Source organism: Tamandua tetradactyla, chromosome 3 (assembly GCF_023851605.1).
Source record: "Tamandua tetradactyla isolate mTamTet1 chromosome 3, mTamTet1.pri, whole genome shotgun sequence".
NCBI classification, from domain to species: Eukaryota; Metazoa; Chordata; class Mammalia; order Pilosa; family Myrmecophagidae; genus Tamandua; species Tamandua tetradactyla.
The window spans coordinates 55,302,412-55,322,998 of NC_135329.1; the positions used below are offsets into that span (position 1 = coordinate 55,302,412).

At 37.5% G+C, this 20,587-nt stretch overlaps 2 protein-coding genes across 7 annotated transcripts in view; both read left to right on the top strand.

The window, feature by feature from the left end:
* CPSF3 (cleavage and polyadenylation specific factor 3) overlaps positions 1 to 15,754 on the top strand; it is a 42,625-nt gene extending 26,871 nt beyond the window's left edge. For all 3 annotated transcript variants that reach the window (XM_077153140.1, XM_077153141.1, XM_077153142.1), the window contains 5 exons: positions 318 to 412; positions 5,617 to 5,704; positions 11,785 to 11,854; positions 14,569 to 14,665; positions 15,608 to 15,754. In XM_077153140.1, the coding sequence (XP_077009255.1) occupies positions 318 to 412; positions 5,617 to 5,704; positions 11,785 to 11,854; positions 14,569 to 14,665; positions 15,608 to 15,709 (452 nt within the window). In that variant the 3' untranslated portion in view covers positions 15,710 to 15,754. The remainder of the gene's footprint in view (positions 1 to 317; positions 413 to 5,616; positions 5,705 to 11,784; positions 11,855 to 14,568; positions 14,666 to 15,607) is intronic.
* A 2,288-nt stretch (positions 15,755 to 18,042) lies between these two features.
* The window catches only part of IAH1 (isoamyl acetate hydrolyzing esterase 1 (putative)), a 34,717-nt gene continuing 32,172 nt past the window's right edge, over positions 18,043 to 20,587 (top strand). For 3 of the 4 annotated variants that reach the window (XR_013172503.1, XM_077153145.1, XM_077153144.1), the window contains exons 1-2: positions 18,043 to 18,175; positions 19,759 to 19,811. Coding sequence is in view for 3 of the 4 variants with exons in the window: in XM_077153145.1 (XP_077009260.1) it covers positions 18,095 to 18,175; positions 19,759 to 19,811 (134 nt within the window). In the remaining variant the exon portion in view is untranslated. Of the gene's footprint in view, positions 18,176 to 18,552; positions 18,598 to 19,758; positions 19,812 to 20,587 lie in introns of those variants that run through there. The other variant, XM_077153146.1, reaches the window with a different exon arrangement.

Genomic DNA, 20,587 nt, shown 5'->3' on the forward strand with positions numbered 1-20,587 from the left:
TGTGAACGGAAACTGAATTTTTTATACAAACATAGATGTTGAGAATCAGCAAGTTTGCTACTGATAAAATATTTAATCTCTAAAGTATAATCCTACCTAGTTGTATGGTATTTTATTATACACGTTGATATCCTTCAGGTGCTGTAAGTAATTAACATAAGCCCCAACTAGATAAAAATGAACTATACAAATGAGTTATTCAACTAATATTTCACTGTGTATCAGCTTTATTTCAGCTGTCTGTATGAACAAATGAATAAATACATCTCTAGAAGATAATCAGAAAATTATATTCATTTTATAATTCTTTTTTTCAGGTGATGTAGAAGAATTAGAAATTCAAGAAAAACCTGCTCTGAAAGTATTCAAAAATATAACTGTAATACAAGAACCAGGAATGGTGGTATTAGAAGTAAGATACGACCATTTACATAAACAAAGACGAAAAAGGTTTTAAAAAGAGTTCACCTGTAATGTTAACAAAAATTATTTTCTTGTAATCAAGGAAAAGAAAAAACAAATCAAGATTTTGGGAAAATATACTGTATATGCACATTTTTCTTTCCAAGATCAGCTTTAAATATAGCATAAATAGACATTTTGTATGTAGTTAAAATTTAGATTATGTTACATTCAAACAAACAGTCTTGTCATGCTGTGCTCTGTTAAGAGAGTGGAATTTTGAAGATTCAAATAACCAACACTTTAGTTGCCAAAATCCAAAAAGGTGAGAAATCATTCATTTAGATGAATGCAATTCCTACTGATAGAATTTTAAATTCCTACTTGTAGAATTTGGTACCCAGACACCAAGGAATTAGATGGCTAATTATAAAATGGTGTCTGTTGAATGTAAAGAAAGACTTTCAAAGAATCCTGGGACTGAATGATCCAGGAGGCACCTTGACTATCTCTCTGCCTCAAGGTAAAAATTGTATATCAATTTCCCAGGCTACTTATTCTGTTCTTAAATATTATTATTATTATTATTTGTATGGTGGGGGGGTCACATTTCATTCTTTTTTCCATGTGACTATTGCAGCACCATTTGTTGATTTGGGGGCGGGGAGTGCATGGTCCAGCAATCGAACCCAGGTCTCCCTCATGGCAGGCGAGAATTTGAGAATTCTACAGCTGAACTACCCTTGCACCCCTTAAATATTATTTTAAAAACAAATAAAAGAAGGTCTATCTGGCCTAGTCCCACTTGAATTCTGTGAAATAAGTCTAGATTTGGTTCATAAGGCTAAAGAGAATTAAATGAAGAAAGTGGCAAAAGAGTACTTATGTTATAATGTGAAGTTACATACAGCAATATATAAAACTTTTTTAAAAAGTGGAGAACTTACTGAAAATATTTTAGCTCTTGCTACTAAGTAGTATTAAAGAATATATATTTGTCTCTGTACTTAACATATCAAAGAAAGTTTTAGGAAGTTTTACATATGCCTCAAGTTGCTCTTAAAAATTTTTTTTTTTGGAGCGATAATAAAAGATATGGAGTTCGTTCTTCAAATAATTATAGTGGTAGCACCCTAAACTGGTATATTTGAAAAACACATGAAAAAGTGTCAAGTAATCTAAGGCTTCAGATGAGAAACAAAAGTAAATGTTGGAAAATATTTCCCTATGCTGTATATGCTACTAAAATATAATGATTAGGAACTTGAGTTTGAATCTCAGCACCAGCAGTTATTGCCTCTGTTGTCCTAGGTAAATTATTATTTAACATTTTTTTATTATTATTTTATTATTTAACATTTTTTATTGTGAAATATAGCATATATACAAAAGAGCAGTAAATTTCAAAGTACATTGTAACAAGTGGATAAAGAACGGATTTCAGAATTTGATTCCACAATTTCAGGTTTTTCCTTTTAGCTGCTCTGAGATACCGGAGACTCAAACAAATATCAGTATGATGATTAGCAGGCATACTCATTTGCCAAATTTGTTAATTCTTCTCTGTTACAACTCTTCCTTCTTCTTTGATCCTGCTCTCGATCTTTAGGGGTATTTGACTATACCCGTTTTAACTATTTTATATTGGAAAGGGGTGTTGATAGTATAGGATAGGGAGTGGAACTAACTGATGTTCTTGCAGAGGCTGGCCCTTTTGCGTTTCCAGGACTTAATCTGGCCTAAAAAACATTTGGAGGTTTTAGGTTTCTGGAAAGTAATCTTAAGATGTGAAATTTTTGTGGAATCTCAGATAGAGCCCTAGGTGTCCCTTAGGGTTAACAGGAATGGTGTTAGTTGGGTTTGGCAAACCATGGTAATTAGCAATATCTAGCAGAAGTTTGCATAAGACTAGCCTCCTGGATAGCCTCTCAGCTGCATTTGAACTATCTTAGCCACAGATACCATATTTTGTTGCATTTCTTTTCCTCCTTTTTGTCAGGAAGGCATTGCCAATTCCATTGTGCCAGGGCCGGGCTCATCCTTGGGAGTCATGTCCCACATTGCCAGGGAAACTTTCACCCCTAGATGTCATGTCCCATGTAGAGGAAAAAGGTAAATTTTACTTGCAGAGTTGGGTTTAGAGAGAGAGGGCACTAGAGAGGCCATATCTAAGCCACAAAAGAGGTTTTCTGGAAGTAAATCTTAGGCATAACTGTAAGTAGGCTTAGATTTTCCATTGCAGAAATAAGTTTCATAAGAGCAGCCTCAGGATCAAGTGTGTGGCCTGTTGACTTGGTCAGGATTGCCTAAGTTTTGAGACAGTATCAGGAGTTTCCTCAGTGGGAAAGTTTAGTAATTCCATATTTTTCCCCCATCTCTCAAGGGACTTTGCCAATACTTTTTAATTATCTGCCTTGTATACTCTCAAATGTATCTGCATATTACATTAAGCTATACAGAATTACAAGCCCTCATTCCTATTCTGGGCTCCACGTGTTCAGTTTTGTTTGGTTTAGTTTTGGACAAAATAAACCTCTCTTCCTTTCAAACAGTAGATCAAGTTTTAAAGTACAATGTCTTCTGAAGACATTGTCTGTATTTTAGAACTGCACCTACTCTTTGAGACCAAAGGAAGAAAGTTTTATTTTGTCCAGAACCTAAATTTTCTGTAGCACGCAATCTAACTCAACCTGTCTGGATAGCTCATTTGAACAGTTGAATCCCAGCATAAGAATGAGGGCCTATAATCCTGTATAGCATAATGTAATACCTGGATATATCCTAGAATATATTAAGCACATAATCAGAAAGTGTTGGCAAAGTCCCTTGAGGGGTAGGAGAAAAAATATGAAACTATTTAACTTTACCACTGGGGAAATACCTGATACTGTGTCAAACATGAGGGACATCCAAGTCAGTACGCCAAGCCCTTGATCTTGAGGCTTACTCTCATGAAGTTTACGTATGTAGCAGAGAAGCTTAGCCTACCTATAGGTATGCCTCAGAATTATTTCTGGAGCACCTCTTTTGTTGCTCAAATGTGGCCTCACTCCCTCCAAGCTCAATTCCGCAAGTGAAATCATTGCCCTTCCCCCTACATGGGACATTACATCCAGAGGTGAAAGTCTCCCTGGTGGTGTGGGAGATGACTCCCAGGGATAAGTCTGGCCCTGGCACCATGGGATCAGTAATTCCATCCTGACCATAAGGGGGAAAAGAAGTGTAACTAATAAAGTATCAGTGACTGAGAGTTCAAATAGAGTCAAGAAGCTACTCTGGAGGTCACTCTTATGCAAGCTTCATTTAGACATTGCTACCTATCATAACTTGCCAACCCCAACCAATAATATTCCAGCCAATCCTAAAGAACATCTAGGGCAATACATAAGATTCTACAAAGGTTCTATGCACTAAGGTAACTTTCCAGAAACCTACAAACGTCCAGATGGGTCCCTGCACCTGATAAGTCTTGAGACCTAGAGGGCTAGCATCTCCAGAATATCAGCTAGTTCCATTTCCCTACCCCATATTGACAGACCATTCCAACATGAAAAAGTTAGAATGGGCATAGCCCAAATACCCCTAAAGAACGGGACAGAATGATCAAAGGTGATGGTGGAGCTATACATAGAAGGTAGGGTTTAACAAATGAATATGATTGCTGAATCATGAAATTGACATTTCTTTTAGTCTCCAGTATCTTAGAGCAGCTAGAAGTAAAAACCTAAAATTTTGGAATTGTAACCAGAACTCTGAAGTTTGTTCTAGAACAAATTGTTGTGCTATGCTTTGATTATTGCCTTTTTGCATATGTGTTATTTTTCACACACATACAAAAGTCAATTTTGATGATAAAAAATATTTATTTCTTCTAGCTGCTATGTTCTGGAGCAGCTAGAAGGAAAAATCTGAGATGATGGTATGTAGCCCATGATAAACTCTGGAATCTGTCCTGTAACTACTTGTTGAAGAGTGATTTGAAAACTTGCTTTTTTCTTTCTTTGCTTTGTATATATGTTATATTATACAATAAAAAGAGTTTTAAAAAAAAACAATGGGGTGCATGGGTGGTTCAGTGGCAGAATTCTCACCTTACATGCAGGAGACCTGGGTTTGGTTCTTGGACCATGCACCCCCTACCCTACCCCCCCAAAAAAAGATCCCATCGAGCTCTAAAAAAAAAAAAAGATAGAATGGTTTCCTTTACACTGTATTCTGATTTACCTTAATCTGAACCAGATCAGCTTCTTTTTCAGTTTGTTGCATGTAGCAATTCTGACTTTCAGAGCTGCCGAACTCCAACTCTTGAGTTTTAAATGTCACACAGGTGCACAAAGTTCCAGGAAATACCAGGTTATAGATATATAGCACAGCATCTCAAGATCTGGAAATAACAATTATAGCTCTAGACTAAATGTAACTGCTATAAGAGCTTACAATCTAGGCCCCAATTGGAAGTATTTTCTAAAAGAGACCATTTAATGCAATATTTGTTCTTTTGTTTCTGGCTTATTTTGCACCACATAATGTCCCCAAGGCTCATTCACCTCGTTGCATGCCTCGTTACTTTTTCCTTTCTGTAGCCACACAGTATTACTTCATACTTACATACTGCAGTTCGCCATTCTGTTTCTCAGTCAGAGTATTCCTTCAGCCACCTCCATCCATTGGGTATCATGGAAAATGTCCTATCCGTGTCTAACATTATCCTCACTTAGGCAAGTTACTTTTAAACTTCAGTTTCCTCCTTTATAAAAAGATGATGTTAATTGTACTTACTGTTTGATATGCACATTAAATAAGATAATTCATATAAAGCATTTCACAGAAAGGAAGAGCTGGATAAATTTTGCTGTTATTAAAATTAGAGGAGGGCGGGCCATGGTGGCTCAAGGTAGAACCCTTGCCTGCTGTGCCTGAGGACCTGGGTTCGATCCCGGTGCCTGCCCATGTGAAAATAAAAAATAAAAATTAGAGGGGTCTGCCATGCTAAGAATTATATATTGTTTCGTGACATCAAAATAAATGATTAATTTCAGGAAACGAGTCAGTTAATCTTCTTATTCATTAGTTTAATCTTTTGTTCAATTTCATTATCTCAGTGGAAATGCTAACTAGAAGCAGTAGTCCCATCCATATGGGTGGGGTAGTGATCACAGCCGTTGTGGTTGGTTGTATTTATGCCTTCCTAATTCTGTTTTTTTTCCTTTTCAGTGGTTAGCAAATCCTTCCAATGATATGTATGCAGATACAGTAACAACTGTGATATTAGAAGTTCAGTCAAACCCAAAAATAAGGAAAGGTACAGAATTATTTCTTTTTCATCAATTCTTTCATTTCTCCCATGGCCTTATGAGCTAAAAAGCAGTGTATAGAGTCCTAAAGAATTCTCTTTTTTCATTCTTGTGTAATTTTTAAGTTAGACTTCATGCTTCATAATGCATATTAGTATCATTTTACTTACCTTTTTTCTTGGATCTCTGTTGGTATTGTAAACATCTGGCTACAATTGACAGTAAGATAAAATCCCTTTAGTAACAGCCCTCTTTAAAATAATCAGAAGTTCCAGAATACAAGCCAGGATGGCAGCTTAGTGAGGTATGGGATTTAGTTCATCCTCCAGAGCAGGTGATAGCCAGGAACAGTACAAAACAACTGCTGGGGCCACATCAGTGAGCATACACCAGTCTGGACAAGCTGGACCAACTGCGATCCCACTCAAAATGGTGAGTCCCCCAAGCCACAGTGGCTGGTGCTCCCCCCCCCCCCCAACAGGCTACTACTTCCCAGAGGGGAAAACGAGAGACTTTACTAGCACCAAGGAGCTGAACTTAACCAAACTCCAATTTATGAAGTTAATTAGCAAATTCTGACTATTAAAAATAGGCCTCCAGCTCAGCCTAACCTCGAGTAAAAGCTGAGGTTGCTGGTTTTTGCACCGGCACAGAGGGGGCTGACAGAAAAAGAAAAAAAGAAAAAATATATATATTTTTTGGATCAGACAGCATAAAATACTTGAAATGGTCTGGGCCCTGAAGGAAGGGACGTGGCACATAGGACCTGGACATATACAGGACACCGTACCAACTTAAGCTCTTCATTAGCAAGCGTGAGGAATGGGGTCCTGTTCTGAAAAGGATTTTCTATTTCTTTTCTTTTTTGTGGCTGTCTTTCGGTGGCTTGTCTGCTCTTTGGATACAACTGCAAGGCTTCTCAGGCTCCAATTGCCCCAAGCAGGGGCAGAATTAAGCTTGTCTGAGAGCTTGTCTGGAGGCTATACCTTCCCCAGGAGAGGAGTAGGGCCCAGCTCAGTTGGAATACCTCCCTCAAGGAATTCAGACCCTAGGGTGTGGAAAAATGAAGCAATTAAAGTCATCCTACAACCTCTCCTCTGTCTTGACTGCACCTCCAGTAGGGAGAATCTGCTGAAGTTAAAGGTACCACATCATCTTATACTGGTGGCACTGCAGGCTGACAAGTGCCATGTACTGAGCAGGATAGGAAAAACATGGAGTCTAAAATCTTCATAGGAAAGTCTTTCAACCCGCTGGGTCTTACCCTCAGGGAAAACTGATGCAGGTGACTCTTTCCTAATGAGGGGAAGCCAGTTTGGTCTGGGAAAATCAGACTAAGGTCTGATTTAATGGGGAAAAAAAGGCACCATATATCCATGACAAGAAACAAGAAAATAAGAACTGAAAAATTCTGATATGTTAAACAAAACCTAAGCTAGAGATCTAGACTAAGCTGAACTGAATGTCAAAGAACAGATGGACAACAAAGTCATCCAGCAAGAAAATCCTAAGCAAAAAAAGTTAAAACAATCTCTGGAATAAACTAATTAATTGGTAATTCAATCCTAGATGCCAGCAAAGAAAAAGAAATCATACTAGGAAAATTGAAGATCCGGCCCAATCAAAGGAACAAACCAGCAATTCAAATGAGATATGTGAGTTGAGACAATTAATTCAAAATGTTTGAACAGACATGGAAAACCTCATCAAAAATCATTGAATTGAGGAAAGACATAAAGAAGGCAAGGGATGAGCAAAAAGAAGAAATTGAAAGCCTCAGAAACAAATCACAGAACTTATGGGGATGAAAGGCACAGTAGAAGAGATAAAAAAAAAATACAAACCTACAGTGTTAGATTTCAAGAGGCAGAAGATAGGATTAATAAACTGGAAGACTGGACATCTGAATCCAACAAGGAAAATAAAATTATATAGGGAAAAGAATGGAAAAATGAGGGCAGAAACTCAGGGAATTGAATGACAACATGAAGCGCACAAATATACGTGTTGTGGGTGTCCCAGAAGGAGGACAGAAGGGAAAAGGAGGAGAAAAACTAATGGAGGAAATTATCACTGAAAATTTCTCAACTCTTATGAAAGTCTTGAAATTACAGATCCAAGAAGTTCAGTGTACCCCAGATCCAAATAGATGTACCCCAAGGCACCTACTAATCAGAATCTTAGATGTCAAAGAGAAAGAGAGAATTTTGAAAGCAGCAAGAGAAAAGCATTGCATCACATACAAGGGAAGCCCAGTAAGACTATATGTAGATTTCTTAGCAGAAACCATGGAGGCAAGAAGACAGTGGTATGATATGTTTAAGATACTAAAAGAGAAGAACTGCCAACCAAGAATTCTGTATCCAGCGAAATTGTCCTTCAAAACTGAGGGTGAAATTAACATATTTTCAGGCAAAAAATCATTGACGGAATCTGACCACAAGACCAGCTCTGCAAGAAATACTAAAGGGAGCACTAGAGGCAGATAGAAAAAGACAGGAGAGAGAGGTGTGGAGAAGAGTGTAGAAAGGAAGACTATTAGTAAAGGTAAAAAGAAGGAAAATTAGATACAACATATAAAATCCAAAAGGCAAAATGGTAGAAGAAAGTACTGCCCATACAGTAAAAACACTAAATGTTAATGAATTAAACTACCCAATCAAAAGGCATAGAGAGGGAGAATGGATTAAAAAAACAGGACCCATCTATATGCTCTCTACAGGAAACGCATCTTAGACCCAAGGATAAACATAGGTTGAAAGTGATAAGTTGGAAAAGATACTTCATGCAAATAAAAATCAGAGAAGAGCAGTAGCTATACTAACACCCAACAAATTAGACTTCAAATGTAAAACAGTTAAAAGAGACAAAGAAGGACGCTATGTATTAATAGGAACAATTCAACAAGAAGACATAATAAACATAAATATTTATGCACCGAGCCAGAATGCTCCAAAACACATGAGGCAAACACTGAAAAGAGAAATAGATACATCTGCCATAATAGTTGGAGGCTTCAGTTCCCCACTCTCATCAATGGACAGAGCATCTAGACAGAGGATCAATAAAGAAACAGAGAATTTGAATAATACAATAAACAAACTAGACTTGACAGACATTTATAGAACGTTACACTCCACAACAGCAGGATACACCTTTTTCTCAAGTACTCATGGATTATTCTGAAGGATAGACCATATGCTGGGTTCCAAAGCAAGTCTCCGTAAATTTAAAAAGATTGAAATCATACAGAACACTTTCTCAGATCATACAGGAACAAAGTTGGAAATCAGTAATAGGCAGAGTGCCAGAAAATTCACAAATATATATGGAGGCTCCACACACTCTTAAACAACCATTGGGTCAAGGAAGAAATTACAAGACAAATCGGTAAATATTTCAAGGTAAATGAAAATGAAAACACAACATATTAAAATTTATGAGATGTAGCAAAGGCAGTGCCAAGAGTGAGATGTATTGCCCTAAATGCCCATATCAAAAAAGAAGAAAGAGCAAAAATTGAGGAGTTAACTGTCTACTTGGAAGAATTAGAGAAAGAACATCAAATTAACCCCAAAGCAAGCAAAAGGAAAGAAATAATGAATATTGGAGCAGAAATCAATGAAACTGAGAACATGAAAACAATTGAGAAAATCAACAAAACCAGAGGTTGGTTCTATGAGGAAATCAAAAAGATTGATGGGCCCTTAGTGAGGTTGAGAAAAAAAGAAGAGAAAGGATGCAAATAAAGAAAATCAGAAATGGAAGAGGAGACATAACCACTGACCCTGCAGAAATAAAGGAAGTAATGAGAGGATACTATGAACATCTTTATGCTAATAAACTTCACAATGTAGATGAAATGGAGAACTTCCTAGAAAGGCATGAACAACCAACATTGTCTCAAGAAGAAATAGACGACCTCAACAAACAAATCACAAGTAAAGAAATAGAAGCTCCCCCAAAAGAAAAATCCAGGACCAGATGGCTTCACACTGCAGCTGTTTTCAGCCTGCCTGAATCCTGTTTTGTCATACAAACCAAGAACAGCTTTACTTGAATAGTTTTATGACTTATTACACACTTAGTATAATCCATGTGTCTGAGGAGTTTGTCATAAATATCAGTGATTATGCATATATATATATACACATACTTTGTAAGTTTATTTTAATATGGTTTCATGGCTAAGGTGGGTTTTTTTGTTTTATTTCTTTTTGGCATGGGCAGGCACTGGGAATTGAACCTGGGTCTCCAGCACGGCAGGTGAGAACTCTGCCTGCTGAGCCACCGTGGCCCTAAGGGTGTTTTAATAACGTATGTTTTATGAGATTTTTTTTACATGCCAGTTAATAGCTTAATACTTAATTATAGAATTTCATGTTTATAATTAAATTTTAATTATTTTATTATATAGCTCTCTTGTCCAGCATTTGGTTAGTTGTGGAGACAATAAAAACTCATGAATTAAAAACAATTAGATATATGTAGAATGGAATGATTTCTAAATGTTTTGTTTGTTAATTTTTTTTATTTAATAAAAAAAAGTTTAAAAAAATTTTAAAAAAACAGAGAAACTGCTTTGAATTATAGAATAAGTTAGGAGAAATGACATTTTGGTTTTTTTTTTATATAGATTTAAATATGTATGTGGAACAACTTGGTCAGTTAATAAAAATTAACAGATTATATAAGGTATCAAAACTTTAATAGTGTTATATGATAAAATAGTTACCTGAGCTGACAATTGAAAGCATATTAAAAAAATCTTTAATTTTTTAAACCTGTTTTTAAAATGACAGATCTTTAGATTGTATTTCCCTGATTATGGATGAGATCATGAATTTATTTCTGGGATTTTCCTCCTTGGTATATATATGTATTGTAAGTGGGGATGGGATGGGGTGTGTGTATGTGTTTTGTCTGAAGGAGTTCCAAATGCTGCAGTATATTTTTTAATAACAATTCTTTTGAGATTTTATTTACATACTCTGAAATTTACCCAGTTAACTTGTACAGTTGAGTGTTTTTTGGTATATTCAGAATTGTGCAACCATCATCACAATCAACTTTAGAATATTTGCTTCACAAAGAAACCCAGTATTTCTTAGCCATCACTCACCCACACCTCCCAGTCCCACACCCCACATCTCCCACTCCCCCAGCCCAAGGAAACTACTATCTACTTTTCGTCTTTATATGTTTGCCTATTCTGGCATTTCATATAAATGGAAACACAATATGTGGCCTTTTGTGTCTGACTTTTACTTACCATAATATTTTCAGAGTTCATCCACCTTGGAATACAAATTGGTACATCATTCCTTTTTGTGGCCAGATAATATCCCATTTTATAGATATACCACACTTTGTTTAGCCATTCATCACAGGACATTTGAGTTATTTCCACCTTTTGACTTACGTTCTCACCATCTGTGTACTAGTTTTTGCATGGAATTACCGGGTCACTTGGTGATTTTGTGTTTAACCTTCTGAGGAACTGCACTACTTTACTGTTTTGATGGACTGGGAGGTGCTTGGTGATGTGCTAGGGTATACTTACATTCCAGATCGGATGTGGCTCATCTTCCTGAACTGTCATTTACCTTGTGGGAGGGGGAAGCTAAATGGTTTAACTGGCAAGTGATTTTAAATATTAATTTTTACTAAAATATGTGTATTATATAACAATGCTGAATTTATGTAGCGTTTTACATAAGACAGAAAACTAAGATCTTTCAAGCTTGGATGTGCCCCTAGCATTCTTGGAATTAAGATTTCACTCACTTCTCATAAATGAAATATGGGAAAATTTTAAAAGCATTGGAAATCAAATTAAATTTTTTTAATTTTAAATGTCATTTTGTATTTCTTTAATAAGATCATGAAATAAAGTGGTGAAAATATTGACCTGATTTAGAGAGTAGATATTGAGTCTACATGTTTGTCATTTTAAGTATTCCATAGTTAATTTGACTTTTCTTTTCCATAGTTAATTGCTTTGACTTAGCAAACCGTGTTCTTTTTATTGGTTTGGAAGTTATAAGAGAATTTGGAAACTGAACTCTCACTTTTTTTTTTATTCCAGGTGCTGTACATAAGGTTTCTAAAAAATTAGAAATGCATGTTTTTAGCAAGAGGTTGGAGATTATGCTCCAGTAAGTTTTTCACCCATTATTGTTCATCAAGTGTGTAATAAGGCAGAGATGGGGAGGAAGAAGTCCTGGGTTAATTCTGGCTCAATCACAGACTAGTTGTGGGGCCTCAGATAAGGTCACTTAACTACTCTGGGTGCCTATTTTCTGTCAGTAAAGAGAGCAGTTTGTAACTGGGGGATCTCTCAAACCCCTTTCAGGTAAATACTCTAGTTAATTCCAAGTATGTGACCTGCTTGGTAAGTCACCTGTCCATGAAACCAATTTTACTTAACTTAGAGCCTCAGGATGTTCTTACGTGAGGTGGCATATTCAGCAAAGATAGAACATTCTCATCAAAGCTAAGCATTAAAATCTCAGCCTAATGTCACTATGCCTTTAAGAATTATTAAAGGCATTTATCTTTTAAATGTGAATTCTTCCTTAGGAAAGGTTTTCTTGTGAACTCTTCTCAGATAGTAAATCTGTGACTCTGAAGTACCTTCAACTCAGTATTTTTTTTAAAGATTAGACAGATATTTAGGTCTTCCCCCTTTCCTCAAATATTATTTAAGCCTGATTTATAAAAGTTTTGCCAAATAAAATTATCATATAAAACTGCTTTGTAGTGGATAACTACAATTTAAGCTTATATATTACACCCAGAAGAGGAAAAATAAAAATATTTAGATTTATAATCTCAGCATCTAGTATAGTACCTTGTACTTAATAATCTCTCAATAAATGTATTTGAATAAGTGGCTGCCTGTTTTTAAATTGAAAATCATTTAATTCGACATCTTAGAAGATTAAGATGTTCTGCATGTTTGGAATACTTTTATGTCAAATTTCTGCTTCTTCCTTTCTTTTCCCCAAATTCCAAAGTGGCAATTTATTTTTTAAGCAGCCATTTTGTGGCTTTTAAAATATGGATGATGAAATAAACAATAAATAAGAATAAATGGATGGCTGACTTTAAATGGTGACTCTGTTTACTGAGGCCATCACACATCTTCAGAAAAATGTTGTCATTTAAATCATCTCTTGTCTTACAAGTAAAAGCCACCTGACAGTGCCGTAACAGTGCAGCAGCTTCTGTCTGTTGGCCCCCAACCCTGTGGCTATAGTAGTCCCTAGTTCTGTTACTCCCTGTTTGCAGAAGGACTTTAGTACTAGCCTTGGAGTCTGAATGTCCTTCTCACTTTTAGATCACCGACCCCTTTGACAATCTGGTACGAGCCGTGGAACTTCTCCCTGGGGGTGAGCGGCTGTGGGAGTAGGGTGAGGGGTGGAATACTGGGGGGTTAGATGACACCCCCAGCCAAGGCCTCTGCTTGGGACTTCAAGTTAAACGGCCCTGCTGTAGGAGGTGGGATGTCATTGCTCTCCTGGCCTGTCTGGGGAGTATAATTAGAACTTTTGATATTGTCTCTGTTCCCAAAGGCTTCAAAGGAATAGAAAAACCTGTATTCCACTGAAATAGTTTTCTTCTAGTACAGCGGTTGGTAGTGCTGAATGAAAATACACACTGTTGCAGTTACACAGTTTAAGCCATGCTGAGGGGACTCTGCCAAAGCTTGCTAGCCCTTCAACTTTACTTCCCACCCTGGCTTCCTTCTCCCAATCCTTCAACCACACTTGCCACCTCCCTCTCCCATTCCCCACTCCCCCACTTGAACTATTAAAAACAGAAATAGGAGATAAAGAGCCAAAACATGTAGTAGCCTCATGAATGTGAGATAACAGAGCATTGAAAGTTTCAAACTGATCGTACCTTATAAAATAGTGCAGCTTATTTTCCCAGTCATTTAAATACTTAGGATTATGCGGGGATAAATTTATTGATTTCTTTAGCACCACCAGTGATTGATTAGATAAAATGAAACATTTTTTTCTATCTTTTTGAATATATTTCTACATTTAAAGAGCTGTATTTTCCTTAGAACTAGATTACCCAGCCAAATTATTCAAACATTTATTAAATTAATTACCTATAAGAACAAGTAGTTGATGCCCCATCCCCTCCAATTTTATATCTCTGTTGGCTGTTTAAGAGGTGACTGTTTCTTTATGGATGGATTCACTGACTTCCTTTTCTTTCCTACTTCCAGTCTACTGATTGTACTACTGTTTGTGAATATCTCTTTAATGTGAAGAATGCTGAAATTAATGATTAAACTGTAGCTCGGAATGAAGACATGGGTCTTAATGGATTTTTCTATCTTCATCATCTAGCACAGCACCTGGTGCATAAGAAGATGTTCGATAAATATTGAATTTAATTGACTTAAAGTAGGAGCTTAGTATTGATTAAAAGGTGTAAACAGCTAAACAGAATGGACTTTGGAGCCATTTAAACCTTGATAACTGGCTTTGAATAGCCTTACCGCTTATTAGCTGTGAAGCTTTGAGAAAAATCACAATTTCTTTTCTTCATGTGTATAAGGGAATCCTTACCAAAGTTATAAGTTAAGATAATATAAAGTGCCTAGCACAATACCTGCTGAATAGAAAATTCTTAATGATTGATAGCTATGAACTTTACCTGTTTTATAAAATTAACAAAATGCATACAGGTAAATAGGAAGCTTATCTCAGGGAGTAGGTAAGTATATAATTGTATTCTGCTTCAGAATTAGGGCCTACCTATCTTCAACTTTGTTTTTTTCCAAAATATATAAATCTGTACTCTGCCTGAGTAATGTATTGTTTCCACTAATATTGCATCTTTATTTCAGGGACATATTTGGAGAAGATTGTGTAAGTGTAAAAGATGGCTCTATTCTTAGTGTCACAGTAGATGGAAAAACTGCTAATATAAACTTGGAGACCCGGGTATGTAACTGTGCCTTCTTACATTTCAAGACATTTGGGAAATAAATAAAGGAAATAATCTGTGATCCTATGCAGGTTATATTTGCATTTTTGGCATTTCTTCCAGTTTTTTCCTATTTTAAAAAAAAAAATTTTAATGTTGTATTGATTTTGTATATAAAGTTTTACATCCTGTGCTTTTTATTTATAATTCTGTCAGAAGTGCTCTTCCATGTTGTTGCACCATATACATTTTTAACTCTTGTGTATTCTTCTGTTGTTTTCGTTTTTCCTAATATACCTTAATTTACTTCAGCATTTCTCTAGTTTGGCATCAATTTGATTCTAGGTTTTTTCAAAGAAGCTACTTTTCTGTTTGCCCAAGCATGATTCAAGTCACTTTTAAAAAATAGGATTATAGAGCATAGCACTTGTATTTATCTCATACCAGCAGTTCTTGCATAAGTATTTCACAAGTAGATATCTTCTTGGCAGCATTGCTTTGAGGATTAAAACAGTTCTACTAAACAAATAACGTGTTAAATTTCTTTCTTGTTCTTTGACTATATAGATGCTTTGAGAAATGACTAGATTTTTTTTTTTTTTACCTCGATAGAAAAATAGGTGAAGGACATCACCAAGTATCAATTATTGGACCAAACTATGGGCTTTGAAGTAAATGTAGTTCACTGGACTTTGAGATTTTTGTTGTTTTTTAATTTCCAAAATGAATCTCTATTTAGACCCAGTTGTTGTGCTTCTTAGCAGCACTGTAGGGAATCTCTTTCTGCATAAAGGCAGCCTGCCCCTCAGGTGTGCAGTGCTGCTATTCTAGTTCTTGGTCATCAGTCCTACATATTCTCTACCCTTGGAGGAAATGTTTATTCATAAAGAATATTATTGTGTCTTCCATATATTCATTGTAGACTTAAGTTGAAAGAGTGTTTATGCTTTCACTTTCAGAGTGTAGAGTGTGAAGAAGGAAGTGAAGATGATGAATCACTCCGAGAAATGGTGGAACTGGCTGCACAAAGACTCTATGAGGCCCTTACACCAGTTCATTGATAATCTTATGTCTTTGTATACAGTAAACCTTTTTTTAACACTTGACTCTGCTTCTATTACTTAAATTAGTTTCTCTGAGATAGCTACTTACTTTTGACATTGAATGGCCTTTATTCCAACAGCTTGAATACTGCTAAATTAATAATTAATTTATTCTAGAATTACCAAATAAACTGACCGTTATTTTAGAATGCATTAGTTTTGCTTCCAAGCATGTGTGTGCCGCTTCCATTGAAACCTTTAAGATATGCTCGTAGCAACTGAATCAGAAATTCTGTGCTTTTTAAGGAAAGGAAATACACAGTAGTCTGTTTTTTTCATACCCGTATTCTGAATTTGAATTGAGAGGTTATCACAAGTGACACTCTCGCCAAATTGCTTAATTTATGTTTGTAAAGTTATGACATTTGGGAATCTGTAATATTTTCTTTGTACAGTGACTATTCAGGGATATTCAGAATATATTTTTTATGACTTAAGTTCAAGTGTATTCAAATATCAGTAGTTGAATTCTTTTATGTGTAAGTAATTATTAATCATTAGTCAAATTTCCTGAAGTACCATGTAATTCAGATTTGCAGATAACCGAACACAGGATCCCCAGTGCTGTCTGCTAAGGAAGCAGGTAGACTCTGCTAGGAATTCTTTGGCATCTACTTCAAAGGAGATAGTGCTGATTGCTACCTCTCCAGAAAGGAGTGAATAACAGCAAGCGCACAAGCTCGGTCTTCACCTTCACAGCCAAACTTCTTTTAAAAAAAAAAACAAAAAACTGCCTACACTCACTTTAAGCTAAAGTCAACAATTAAGCATTTGTTATTTTATTGCCTTAACATTATTTAGTTCTCATCTTGCCTCCCCAATTAGTGATTTATAACCACTGATCACTCCTTCCCTGGGCTTTGATGACAAACTTGTGTGTGAATCTACCTGTCACTTAAAATGAAATGCATTTATTTCTATAGGATTCCTCATTTTTGTCTTTGGCTCAAATCAAAGATCACATAAGAGTTCATTATATAGACTTAAAAACATTGTTACAAAAGGTATGTTTCTTGTAATATCTTAATACATTAAAATGTAGAACAAATACTTTGTGTCCTTTCCCCTAATCCCTCTTCTTGGAGATAGCCAGTTTGAGTTCATGAGGATTCTAAATTGTTCTTCAATCTGTCCATCTGTTTTCATCTCCACTGCTGCCGTTTGAGCCCAAATCCTCCTCCTCTCGCCTCTGAATTCCTGCAACAACCTCCCATTTTCTCTTCTTATAGTTGACTTTTCTAAAGTACACATCTGATCTCAATCCTCCCCTGCTTAAAAATCTTCAGCGGCTTCCTTGTGGTTAGGACAAAGTCCAAAAACCTTAACTTGGCCTAGTTGGGATTCTCCACCTTGGCTGTATGTTGGAATCACCTGAGGAGCATTAAAACTTTACTGGCATCCACGTCCTACCACCAGAAACAGGTAAGGAGCCACAGCCCTTTTCCAGTACATATACATAAGCTTCCTGATAACAGTATGAAGCCAGGGAACCACCAGCCTAAAGGCTTGATCATTCTCTGCACTATCCTAACCGCCTCTTCAGTTGCAACCACTTTCCCACTTGACACCCCACGTCCAAGCCAAATGAAAGGTAATTCCATTTTTCTGAAGCACATTGCTCCTGCTGTTCTGGTTTTAACCTAAAGCTCAGTTTCGTCCTGGCCCATTTTTATCAAGGCCGTCACTATCAAACAGTGGAGTTTACCATTTCATAAATAAGGAAATTCTAGTTAATATATCGTTGTGTGATGAATTCCCTTTGAAGTACTTCCCTCCTGCACCTTATTTCATACTATTATCATCTGCGAAACACATCAGAATCGAATTATTCTTTACAAATAATCTTCAAATACTGTGATGTTGGGTTTGACGGCGGCCCCAATTAAGTTTCCTTTCAGGGTTCGTTTTCATCCGGGTAAGTAGCAAGACAGGCCGAGAGATAGGTACGCTGCTGCACCCAAGTACGTCTCCGCGTTGCCCAGTCCCGGGGCTGTAGGTGCGCATAGGTCGGGACGCAACGTGGCGGAAACAAGGTCTGACTCCCGCAGACCCCTGCCCGGCTCTTCGGGTGGACCGTGGACTCTACGGTGGAGTCGCTACAGAATGAACGAACGAATGGCTGCAGGACGGCGAGCTGATATTACACGGACCAAAACGGCGTTTCCAAGAGGCAACGGCTATGGCAGTGTAAGAGTAATTGCTAGCCCATCCCCTTCCCTGCCGTCAAATGGGCCCTTGTTTAATGGACCTCGGGTGAAGGCGCCTAGGTGACAGGGGACGCGAGACCGGAAGTTGCCCTGCCCGGATTTCCGGTCTGGCTTCGCTTCGCGACCGGTAGCGGCTATGTCGCTGTGCCAGGCGGAGCGCTGCGGCACTTTCCTGTACTGGCCTCGCGTTGTGCTCTTCGGAGACTCCATTACCCAGGTACCGCCGCCCCAGGCTCCCGGGGGAAGTGTGAAGCGCGCCCTCATGCCGCACGCCGCCACGCCCTCCGGCCTCCAGGTTCCTGCTCCGGCCCTCACGCGGCCCCGCGTCGGTGCCTCCCTGGACGCCGCGCTCTCTGCACTCCGCTGGGCTTCGGGGCGCCCACACACCCCGGCCCGGTTCCAAATCGCTGTCTCCTGGCTCTCCGCACTCCCTTGCCCCACTCCACTTCTACCCACTCAGTTCAGTCGGTTCGTCACGAGACTTTCGAGGCCACCTTTCTCCAGAATACCCGGGTTTCCCCATCCTAGCAGAAGCCGCCCTCAGGCCGAGCCCGCGCGGGCATCTTTTCTGTAACGCCCCCAGCCCCGCGTTACTCCCTTGATTGGAAGTCCTGTCCCAACCGTCCCCAGTTTCCCATGGTAATATCCTAGCTGTGCTTCTTACTTTTAGTTGTTAGTATCTACAAGGATAATGGTATCGTTGCTTTCACACACGTTTTCATTTGAGTATTGTGGCTCCCTGGTTTACCAGTGAGGAGTGCAGGTGTGGGAAAGTGAAATGGATTGTCCAGGCCATGCCCTAGGCGATGACAAAGCCAACTTCGTTCCGTAGCTCTTTCCCTTTTCGGGTTTTTCACAGATTTCACGGCTTTTAAGATGATCTGGTACAGGTTTAGCCACAATGTTTTCATTTTAGTGTCATCCTCGTCGGTAGCTATGATTTCAAGAACTGTGGTTTAGTCTCTCCCAGGCACGAGCAGTCCTTTGTGCTTTGCGTCATGCCACGAGCCTAGTGCTGCCTTAGCCAGAGAGGGTGCCTCGGAGGAGACTCTGCTGTGCAGACCTGGAAGGCCGGATCACTTCCTGCAGAGTTTTTATATAGTCTGTTCCCTCCACACAGAAAACTCTGAACCATTTCACATCTGTCCTTCCTGTGGTGGAGCCGATTAGGCAATTAATGGCAGATCTTGAAACTAAAATGCCTCCAAGAATAAAGTAGAAAAAGATCTTTTTACTCGAGATCATTTCCACTCACAGTAACAAATAATTGTTGGAAATGTATGTTCTTACTTCAGAGAGGGAATAAACCTTAAAAATTACATTCAGATGTGAGTTTCTAAACCAATTTTTTTTTGTGTGTGAATGTGTCTATGCCCATAATTGGTACATTAATTTTAGAAATCTGGGACAATAAGGGCTTTCCATTTTACCCTGAGTTCTGTCATTAATAAAGTAGCGAATTTCCTTATTGTATCAACTACTGAGCGGTATTAGCATGGACTCCCATTTTCTAATGAACAGTTGATTTTATCTTGTATGTAGATTTTTTAAAGTAGCTTTTCTAGATAAGTGAATAAGATGTAGATGACTGGTTCAAATCCAGTTTATAGGGAAGGAAAATACACTTTCTAGAATGCTATTGAGGTGTAATCTGTAAAATGACCTCTTAGCAGATCAAATGACGAAGTCCAGTAAGGCAGGGGGTGCAGAAAGCAAGAGAGAGGAGTCGCTGCTCTAAACTTCCCTTACTAAAATGTTTTAACTACACTATTAAGTAGTAACAGGCTTCTGTTTCTTCAGTTTTCTTTTCAGCCGGGTGGATGGGGAGCATCACTGGCTGACAGGTTGGTCAGGTAAGAATAGTTTGATACTTGAGTGTTTATTGATGCAAAATGCAATTGTATCTCAGGAAAAGGGAAAGAAAATGAATGATAGATATTTTCCAATTGTAAGTTCCTCCGTTATTCATCTTTGCTTGCCTTTCCTAGTCAGGATAAGGGGTAGGGGTGGGGAGTGCATGGAGGAGAAAGGGCAGGCACTCAGGGTTCAATTTTCAATACAAAGGATTTTACCACTGTGAAATCAAACCAGAAAAATTGTGAAAAAATATTAGAGGTTTGGATCAAAAAAGTCTAGCTGTTCACCATCCAAAGAAGACTGACTTCTTTTTCACTTATTATGGTGGTTATGATTTAAATGATTAGTGAGGAGTTCAGTTGAAAGAAAGCAATATATATTGTATCATTTTTTTCTCTTTGAAGGTTTTTCCCCGAAATCATTTCATCAAATTTATCAGAAATAGTAATGATATGGGTATTTTATTTGCCAAACTTAATTTAGGCATCGGCTAATGAACTCATTAAAAGGGAAACAATGTCCAAGTAAAGAAGTTAAAAAATTAAATATTTGGAAACATTTTCCACATTAAAAACAGAAGACACATGCATTTGGTTTTGTGGTATCAGTATATTCCCTGGCAGAAATTTTGTCTTTTATTTTTTTTAGAAGAATAATAAGCTGAATGTGCTACAGGCCTGTCATTACTTAAAGATAATTTTCTTCATCAGTATAATTAACACATCAAGAAAACACATTTTAACTTATTTGTAAATGTAAAGTATACTTTTAA